Genomic DNA, 10,290 nt, shown 5'->3' with positions numbered 1-10,290 from the left:
CGGACCTTCCTTTAAATCAAACGCATGATTGGAATGAAATCCAGTTCCATATTTCACCAACGAAACGAGCTCTAAGTTGTTCTATTGAAATTCCAACCAAATACAAGCAATAAAAATTAAAAATAAACATTTATAAAATTGGTACTTAAAAGTCCGGATTTTGTTGTAATCATCACTGGCGCTTCCAGAAATATACCATTTCTTTTTCTTTCTTCAGAATAACACGAAAGTATACAAACCGATTAAAGGTTTTTGCATTTCTATTATTTGTTCCGCAATAAATAAATATGAGATTTTTGATTGAAAACATTTAGACATTACTTTCAAGAGGACCAACCATTTGAGCAAATACAATTGCTCATTCACCGATAACAACTTGTTCGCAATAGAGTTCGTTCCATTTGGAACCTCGTGGTCACTGACTTCAAATTCTCCTGTGGGTCTCAAAAACAATGAAGCCGTTGATTGTAAATGACGGGTTTGTGGTTGTTTTCAGGTGAAAACTGACAGCAGTCATAGGAAATAAAGAATTAAAAGGGAAACAGAAAAAAAAAAAAAAAAAACATAAAAAGGTTTTAATGAAATTAGTCATGCATGAGAAAATGAAACTAAAGATCGATTAAGGACCAAAAAGAAGTTGATAAAAAAGCAAGCTTTGAAATTAACCACCACATAAGACACATGTACACTTTTTATTATTTTAATCGAAGATTAATCGAATCAGATATTGTAATATTTCTGGCTAATCGTATTAGATATTATCCGTTTTATCTATACCTGAATTTATGGTTTTAAAACATGTCTACTATTAAGAGATATTCAGTCCCTTATAAGACAACATGTCAATTTTTATTCTCTACCGCAACCTATTTCATTAAAAATTTAAAGAGCTAATTATCTACAATTTCATTAAAATAGAGTTCCAAAAGTTAAAATCTCTTAAATAATTACATATATCTCTAACAAATTCTTTATTTTAGATATTTCTACATTAATTATATCATTAAAGTGTTCTATAATTTTATCATCAGAGTACATTTTAAAAAACAATTATATAAAATAATAATAAAACCAATTTCATTGGTGATAATGAATAGAAAAATCACTTATCTCTCCTCACATCACATTTTAGAGGATTCTCTAAAAATGGAAGTTTTTTATGCATGTTTTTCTCTATTTTAGAGAACAATATAGAGAATATGTTGAATATGATATTAGACAGCAAAATAGCCATTATTACGTGGGTGGCGTCAACCTCATAGCGTAGCACAATTGGTCATGAGTTGGATAAACCGATAAGAGTTTGAGTTTGCCGATGGTAGTGTAGGAGTTATAATTCCTTTAAGGATTTGGCTCATGTCTCAGCCACTTAGTGAGTGAGTCGTTGTGTACCTAATTTGCCTCTCATATACTGATATTGTTATTTATATACCCCCTTGCACAAAAATAGGTGGATTATTTAACATTTTATATTTTATGTCAAAATTTGGCAAATCAATAACTTTAGGGGGGCGTTTGCTTCGGAGAATGAATTATGAAGGAATGAAACATGTCAAAGAAATTGGAATATGAAATGAATTGAAATGAAATGTTATCAGGTTTGACCAAATGTTTGGTTGACAAAAATGAAGTGTAATTCGTCTAATGAATTGGAATATGCCTGTTTGGTTTGCAATAGGATTGGAATGAAATTATGAAAAAAGACAACAATACCTTCTTCTTTTTTTAATTACAAGAAACCCCTTCTCCTTTCATTTAACAGCTCACACCCAATGCGTTAAAACCCTTCTCTTTTCATTGTACCCTTGTTCCTTAACAGCTCACACCCAATCTCATAAATGTGTTTCTTCTTTTTCTCTGTGTTTTTCTTTCATCGGCGACCCATATCTGTCCAAAAACACTGCTCGAGTCCGTCCAAAAATACCCACTTCTGCCTCCGTCCACAAATATTGCTCACCTCCATGCAAAAATACTACTCGTCTCCCGATTCACATCTACTGCTCGCCTCCTAGTCTCGTCTCACCCTTTGCTGAAAATGGGTTTTGGTTCAATATATGAATAGAGCTTGATTTGGGTTTGATTTTGGGGTTCACGTTTACATTGGGTTTGATTTTGAATCAAGAGTTTGGAGCACGAGCATCATAAGAATAAATTTTCTCTCAAGAGTTTGGAGGGCGAGCATTAGTTTTAGGAATGGATTTCAATAACTGATGAGGGTATTTTTGTCATTTCCACATTTTTGGATGAAATAAACTTCAATTCCATTCCATGGGTAACCAAACATTGGAATGGAATTTGGTCAATGGAAATGACCATTCCAATTCCATCAAATTCCGACGGATTCCAACGAACCAAACGTCTCCTAAGATTGTTTTATGATCATGGGTTGTGGGACCCTTCTTGGGGATTTAGCCCCAACAAACTTGACAATTGCATGGGCTGGTGTCTAATCATGTGAGATATGCTGAGTTAGGGACCGTTTACCAAATGTAGGATAAACACTTACTGACAAGAGTTATCACCTTTACTTACCTTGTTAAGTGTCATTATTGGGTAAGAGCCTTTCCCCTTGTTTACCCGGTAAGATCCTTAGTTCTTATCATATTTCTTACATGATAAGATTCTTGGTCATTGACATTATCACCTGACAAGGCAAGTAACCTAATAAACACTTCCCCCATAAAATAAAGGGGGTATTTCTTTGAGGAAGCTTCTAATGAATCGAATAATCAAGAAATTTAATATGCCTAACAAAAACATGTGGGGTGGTGGCGCAGTTGGCTAGCGCGTAGGTCTCATAGCTAAAGAGTGATCCTGAGGTCGAGAGTTCGAGCCTCTCTCACCCCAATAAACTTTTTTCGATTCATTGCCTTCTTGTCGTTACTTATGCATTATAATCCCCTTGCGCCCCCCCCCCCCTCCTTCAAAAACCCTAAACCTAAAGCCCTCTGCAACCTCCGAACATCGGACAACCAATCAACAATGGGGAAACAAAGCAAAAGTAAGCGTAAATATGCTTTTCATATCGATTTCTGTTTTTTATCGTTCTTTCTGCTCAAATTCGGTTGAATATGTGTATGCCTTTCACAGAATCGAGTGACTGTGTGTGTGTGTGTGTGTAGTTCTATCTGTATCTTAACATTTATTCTGCTTAATTTCGATTGAATGTTTAGGTTGGTATGCGAACTCCTATTTAACGTGTATTCGTTAGTCTGCGTGTTTGACATTTTTTCCTGCTGAAATATGATTGAATGTCTATGTGCGTGTTTCAACAAATTCAATGTGTATATCACGTTTTAAAATTTCTTCTGCAAATTTGATCGAAGTTTATGTTGGTGGTAGGAATCCGATTGCATGAGAGTACGTTAATATGCGTGTTTGCATTTCTTTCTACACAAATTCGATTAATGGATATATGTGTGTTTGTATTTAGCAAATTCGATTGGATATTGAATGTGTATTGGTGTGATTTGGCATTTTCTCACTCTTTTTTGCTCAAGGCACATGCGTTTGTGTGATTTTGCGTTTGAATCTGCAGAGAGTAAGAATAAGAGAGTCACACTGAAGCATAAGCACAAGGTGCTAAAGAAGGTAAAAGAGCATCACAAGAAGAAGGCCAAAGAGGCGAAGAAGCTGGGTATGAACAAAAAGCCTAAAGTTGAGAAGAACCCAGATAATGATGACAGGCCTTTAAATGAACAAGAGCTGAAGGATCTCGAGGCTCGTCGTGCAAAGGCTCTTGAGGCTCGTCGGGCAAAGACTCCTGTGGAAATCGAGCAGAAAAAGGATGCTAGTATAGAAAGGGTATTTTATTTGCTTTAGATGTTCCGAAATTTAAAATGGAGAAACACAGAGTGACCATCGATGTTACCATCAAACTCATGAGAATTCTTCCAAGTAGGAAATAACATGCAGTAAATATACTTTTCTCTTTGTAACATAGTTTCTCTTTGGGAAAGGTAAAATATGAGTTTGGTGGTAAGTGGTAACATTGGTGGTTGCCATACATTTAATCTTTAATATGTGGCCAACCATACCGGATATTGTCCGCTTTGTCCACATCTGTACTCATGGTTTTAAAACGTGTCTGATAGAGGAGGTATCTAGTCCCTTATAAGACAACCTGTGTTCCCCTCCCAACCGATGTGGGATCTTACAAATGGTATAAGGGTCAAGAACCGGACTAGTGTGTCAGGGTCCCCGTTGGGCTCTCAAGGGGTGGGTGGATTGTAAGATCCCACATTGGTTGGGGAGGGGAACACAGGTTGTCTTGTAAGGGACCAACAGGGACCCTGACACGCTAGTCCGGTTCTTGACCCTGATACCATTTGTAAGATCCCACATCGGTTGGGAGGGGAACAAAGGTTGCCTTGTAAGGGACTAGATACCTTCTCTATCATACACGTTTTAAACCATGAGTCCAGATGTGGACATATCTGGTGTGGTTGGTCAAGCCTAACGGGGACGCTGACACACCAGTCCAATTCCTGACTCTGATACCATTTGTAAGATTCCACATCGGTTGGGGAGGGGTCCATACATCCTCTATGAGACATGTTTTAAAATGAGAGTCCAGGTGTGGACAAAACGACAATATCCACGGTTGACCTAAAATGTTACAGGTGGTATCAGAGCCGGGGACTTGTGCCAGGACATTGGGCTCCCGGGGAGGGGGGTGGATTGTAAGATCCCACATCGGCTGGGAGGGGAACAAAGGTTGCCTTATAAAGGACTGGATACCTCCTCTATAGACGTGTTTTAAAACCGATGAGTCCAGGTGTGGACAAAGTGGACAAATATCTGGTACGTTGGCCTGGGATGTTACATATCTGATGTAATTTGATGTGGTATTTAGACTTTTTAGCCTACATCTGCGATTTGTATTAATTGAAATGATACTGCTATTGCCACGACAGTTTGGCCAGAAATTTTACATTAGATGTTTCTTCAGGTTAAAAAGAGGAAGTTGGGGCAATTGGACGACGACGATGATATCATGAATCTTCCTGAGCAGGTTTCTGCCAGAGAACAGGCTTTTGGAGAGGGAAAAGTCCTTGATGATTTTACAGTGATGAGTAAGACACGGGGTAAGTGACTTAGTGACCACATAATTCTCTTGGAATTTACCCCCTTTGTGCCTTTGTCCTTCCTTCTCTGTAAATCTGGTTTTGTTATCATCTCAAGTGTTCTGGATTGCACAGACAATTCAGAGAGATCTTTCTTCAAGGAGTTGGCAAAAGTTATCGAAGCATCAGATGTCATCTTGGAAGTGCTTGATGCTCGGGATCCGCTTGGGACTCGTTGTGCTGATATGGAAAAAATGGTTTTGAGAGCTGGTCCTGAAAAGCATCTCGTGTTGCTCTTAAACAAAATTGGTAATATTTTAATTTACCTGCTTAACTAAACCAAAATGTTATGTTATATCTCATTTGGAAACACTTCAGGTTTTAATTTTTCGTTTATGTTCTGAAAAGAGTGTATTGAAGTTTCAAACTGAAAAATACACAATCTCTCCTCTGTTTTATCTTTGATACCTGTTTTTTGTCAAACAGAATAGTCTTGTCAACCGTGTTATAATTTTACTATATAATAGAAATTACAACACCAGGTGATGTTACAAATATGTGACATGAAACAGAAAATAAGTATTACCAAAACAGGCATTGATATAGAGTCTTATTCTGATGAATTGCCACCTATGATCATTACTAAATGGAACTTGGATATATCAGATCTTGTTCCTCGTGAAGCTGCTGAAAAGTGGCTCAAGTATCTTAGAGAGGAGTTGCCAGCAGTTGCTTTCAAGTGTAGTACCCAAGAGCAAAGGTCTAACCTAGGGTGGAAGTCCTCCCGATCTGCAAAGAAAACAAGCAATCTTTTGCAAACAAGTGACTGTCTTGGAGCAGAAACTCTTATAAAGTTGCTTAAAAATTACTCAAGAAGTCATGAGGTATCTCTAGCTATAATTCAATGTTTTCCTTGTTCTCGCTGTTCTGTTGTGCAGTAAATGGATATATGATAATCTGTTATTCGGGTGAAGTCCGGTCCAATTTAAGCTACCCCATATCAGCTATAGAGCATGGTAATATGGATATGGTTACATATAGATCCAAAAGTATCTGGGAATCCATTTTTCTTTCATATAATATACTAATATTTAATTAATAACATATTCTTAATTAAATTATTTAGTTAAAAACAAGGCTGTATATTCAATTACTTGCAAATGAAATACGTTTCTTATAATCCACAAGAAAGTATGTACATTGCTCAGCGCACCATGTTCTGTTACTACAACCTTTTACCATTGATTCTAATTTAATGTTTAATATGTAAGCACATACAATCTGATGCGAACATAGATATGAAATCCCTAGTTTTTTATTCAGTAAGAACTTGTATGAACTCTTGTATGGTGGTTTTAGGGCCTGTTCATTAGCAGCTTGATGAGTTTAATAAGACTTGAAGCTTATTCGGTCTGATATACATGACTGTTTGGTAGTGACTTAATGATATAGAAAGTGGCTTATTCAGTAAGCTTCTAGAGGGAGCTTTATGCAGAAAGTCAAGTTTTTTTTGGAGCTGCCCCTCCCAATTAAAAAACACGCTCCATCCATCTATCAGAAAACCCTCCCAAAGAAAAACCTCTGAATCTATACTAACAGATTAATCTACACCAACCAAACACCCCCATATTGGAGATTGCTTTAATTGGAATAGAGTGCTTGTATCACTATTTTGTTAGTTCTAATTAATAGTGTTCTTTTTTATGGTACAGCTTAAAAAATCAATCACTGTGGGTGTAGTTGGCCTGCCAAATGTAGGTAAGAGCAGTCTTATCAATAGTTTGAAGAGATGTCATGTTGTCAATGTTGGGGCGACACCAGGACTGACAAGAACCATGCAAGAAGTTCAGTTAGACAAGAATGTTAAACTTTTGGATTGCCCTGGTGTTGTGATGCTTAAATCCGGGGATAATGATGCTGCTGTTGCACTTCGAAATTGCAAGAGAATTGAGAAGCTAGAGGATCCTGTCGGTCCAGGTAACTGACATTTATCTTCATAATTCCTATATCACTATGGGGAAGAATAAAGAACTGGAAAATTTTCTGAACCACACTGCACTCGAACTTACTGTCATAAACTTATGGCATTTTGTTTCTTCATAATTGGTGTTTGATATCGGTCTTTTGATCATGAAACCATGATTTTACCATGCTGACATATGAACACACAGTCACACACACATATGTATATATATATATATAGAGAGAGAGAGAGAGAGAGATAGAGAGGTTCATGGGAAAACCCCCAAAAAATTGAAAAACTGAGGAACACCCTGGTAATCAGTCATCTGGACGGTATGCACATGTGCATGCAAGTAATCGAAGCTGCTTCCTGGTTTTTATGCACGTGTGCATGCTATGCACATGCGCATACCGGACAAATTGACAAATTACTTGTATGCACATGTGCATACCGTTCAGTTTTTCATGAGCCTATATATGAATATTAGTTTTCTAAAATTTATATAACATGTATGAGAGTTGCTGCAAAAAATTTGGTGCAACAAGCACCAAATAATAGCTTTAAAACATGCACTTGGGGTAGTTCCCATGTCCGAAAGGCATAAAAAACCATTCCTGACTTTTGGTGACACTGGCGAGGTTTTGTGCTATGTGTCATGATAGTCTCCGACTTCTGTGTAACACCCAAAAAAAAAAAAACAATCTGTAATATTGGCTATTGCTAATAGAACAGGATAAAGGAACACAAAATTAATCCTTCAAATAAAATTAAACTTGAAAAATAAAATAAAATATGAATCTCAAAACCTCAAAGACACCATGAGTGATTCAATGGTTAAATGTAAGTAACCAAAAAATGACTTTGTAGTATTATGATGTGTATATGTTCTTGAACAATCAAAATTGTTGAAATGCCGTCCTAAAACCATGACTGCCTAAAGGGCTGTTTGGTTGGTTTTCCATCGAGTCCTGTATGGATTATCTGTCTGTATAGATTGGCAAGATTTTTGTTTGGGAGGGGTTTTTCATAGGTGAAACGAGCGTGTTCTTTAATCGGGAGGGATATGTTCAGAAAAACCTGGCTTTTTGTTTAAAGCTCCCCTAGAAGCTTACTTAATAAGCCACTTTCTATATATCATTAAGTCACTACCAAACAATCATGTATAACTAACTGACTTAAGTTTTGAGTTCTTTTAAGCTCATTAAGCTGCTAACAAACAGGCCCAACTGTTGATGTTCTGGTCAGCACCAATTCAGCTATTTGTCACAGCTTGCATGATCGATTTACTTTGTTCCTGATATCTTGTTCCCTTTTTCTTTTTCTATTTTGCATTATTCTCGGTTCCCTGTTGAATCTGAATGGTTTATTGACCGATTTCAGTGAAGGAAATCCTAAAATTATGCCCCGCGCAAATGTTGATTACGCTATACAAACTTGCTAGCTTCGATTCCGTTGATGACTTTCTTTTCAAGGTAGCGACCCTCAGAGGTAAGCTCAAAAAGGGAGGTATCGTGGACATCAATGCTACTGCGAGAATCGTGTTGCATGATTGGAATGAAGGTTCGTATCAGCAATTTGCGGTTCTATATTTTGTAAATTCCATTGTAGATATAAAGAAGTTTGACACCATTTAAATGGGAAACTTTCTAACGGAAAATGTGCAAGTAGAAAAATAGTTGATCAATGTCGTTTTCAATGGTTTTCGGGATTCTTATTCATATGCTTATTTACCACCATCTTTTGCAGGTAAAATTCCGTATTACACAATGCCTCCAACTAGGAACGAAGGAGAGGTTATGGAGGCGAATATAGTTTCTGAACTTGGGAAGGAGTTTAACGTGGATGAAGTATATGGCACCGATTCCTCGATTATTGGCAGCCTAAAATCTGTCAATGATTTTAACTCTGTTACGATCACGCCCAACAATCCTCTTGTTTTTGACGAGACAATGCTCGAGGTTCGCTATTCCTTTCCGCAGTTTTATAAAGAGTGATCTGGCTTTTTCTTTTGATATCAAATGTTTGTTTTTAATTTCAAAGTAATCATGGTATTTTTACAATTCGGTAAAAATCTTAACAAGGCAACGTTTGGCAACCATAAACTAACTTATAAGCTAACTTTTACAAAAGCTATTCCAAGTAGTGTTTCAATAAACTTCAGGGTTTTTTTTTCCAATTTAAGTTCATTTTACATTCTCATTTAGCTAATCCAGCTTTTTGTCAACTAGCTTATCAGCCAACAACTAGCTTATTCTTTTAGTTTGCTGAACACAGCCAAGTTGATTTATATTCCTTGCGGCTTATGCTTATCCACACGACCTCTTATTTTACAGAACGATAAACAATCACAACCCGAAAATCCAGTAGGAATTATCAACAACGTAGGCGAAGACGAAGCCATGGCAGAAGATGATGATGATTCAGGAGAGGCGAAGATCAAGAATTCCAGTAGCAGACAAAACGAGAAATTGTATGCTGCCGAAGGCGTCTTAAACACAAAGTTAAGGAAAGCAGAGAAAAAGAGAAGGAAAAAGGCGAACAAATTAGCATCGATGGAAGAAGATCAGCCGAAGGAGAGTGATAAGGTAGATGATGTTAAAAAAGGATCTGCCATGGAGGAAGACAACGATGGGTCAGTTAATGATGTCATGAAGAACCGATTTGCGTTGCCGGAGACCGCATTGGCGCTCGATGAGTAGAATTTTACCGGCAGAGTGATGATATATACGAGCTAAGTTTTCGGTTTTTTTGAATTTGATATATCAGTTAAATCTTGTTTTCAATTTTATAACCAACAATTTTGCCTGATGATGTTTTTATTTGATTATTTCTCATGCTTACAATTAAAAGCGATAAATGAAAGCATATGGGTTGGGTTGAAAACGGGTCAAAATGATAATTGGGTTGGCTATGTGGGTTGAATGGATTTTTTGTGGAAAAAAACTGGTCTGCTGGAGAACCGGAAGATTGGGCGGACGAACAAGTCGTACGGAGATGGAGAAATGAACCGACTAAAAGGGATCAGACCGGTTACAAAAGCACCGGTCGGGATTGGTTTGTCCATACTGGTTAATACGTTTCTAGCTCTAGATTAGGCATAACAACGGGACGGGGATGGGGCGAGTTTTCTAATCCCCGACCCTGGCCCTGGTTTCTTTGTACGACCCTCGGCTCTGGTCCCCGGTGGGCGGCGGGTATTAGGATTAATATCTTGTCCTCGGTTTATTTTCTGGTTAAACCCCGATCCTTGTCTACAATCAA

At 37.4% G+C, this 10,290-nt stretch overlaps 1 protein-coding gene and 1 non-coding gene across 4 annotated transcripts; both read left to right on the top strand.

The window, feature by feature from the left end:
• Positions 1–2,762: 2,762 nt before the first annotated feature.
• TRNAM-CAU lies at positions 2,763–2,847 on the top strand. Its single transcript is given in 2 exon segments — positions 2,763–2,800; positions 2,812–2,847. It is a non-coding gene; the product is annotated as a tRNA-Met (tRNA).
• A 57-nt stretch (positions 2,848–2,904) lies between these two features.
• LOC112507644 (guanine nucleotide-binding protein-like NSN1) lies at positions 2,905–9,912 on the top strand. Of its 3 annotated transcripts, none has more exons than XM_025112298.1 (9): positions 2,905–3,001; positions 3,539–3,804; positions 4,952–5,087; positions 5,202–5,375; positions 5,733–5,950; positions 6,779–7,043; positions 8,410–8,589; positions 8,776–8,987; positions 9,363–9,912. In XM_025112298.1, exons 1-9 carry the CDS (start codon positions 2,983–2,985, stop codon positions 9,726–9,728), a joined length of 1,836 nt encoding a protein of 611 aa, XP_024968066.1. In that variant the 5' UTR covers positions 2,905–2,982; the 3' UTR covers positions 9,729–9,912. The 3 variants fall into 3 exon arrangements, with proteins under 3 accessions (XP_024968066.1, XP_024968065.1, XP_024968067.1); XM_025112297.1 differs by having other exon boundaries at positions 2,969–3,001; positions 3,501–3,804; XM_025112299.1 differs by lacking the exon at positions 2,905–3,001 and adding an exon at positions 4,623–4,803 and having other exon boundaries at positions 3,721–3,804.
• Positions 9,913–10,290: the final 378 nt, after the last annotated feature.

This window comes from Cynara cardunculus (assembly GCF_001531365.2).
Source record: "Cynara cardunculus var. scolymus isolate 2C chromosome LG 2, CcrdV1, whole genome shotgun sequence".
Classification (NCBI taxonomy): Eukaryota; Viridiplantae; Streptophyta; class Magnoliopsida; order Asterales; family Asteraceae; genus Cynara; species Cynara cardunculus.
This window is presented reverse-complemented; position numbering and strand designations above follow the sequence as displayed.

Bases quoted from the DNA above. Each gene is read 5' to 3' on its own strand.
- LOC112507644 (XM_025112297.1), top strand. From the start codon at position 3,505: ATGCGTTTGTGTGATTTTGCGTTTGAATCTGCAGAGAGTAAGAATAAG. The intron at 5,951-6,778 runs GTATCTCTAGCT...TTTATGGTACAG, and splicing joins ATTACTCAAGAAGTCATGAG to CTTAAAAAATCAATCACTGT. The intron at 8,590-8,775 runs GTTCGTATCAGC...CATCTTTTGCAG, and splicing joins GTTGCATGATTGGAATGAAG to GTAAAATTCCGTATTACACA.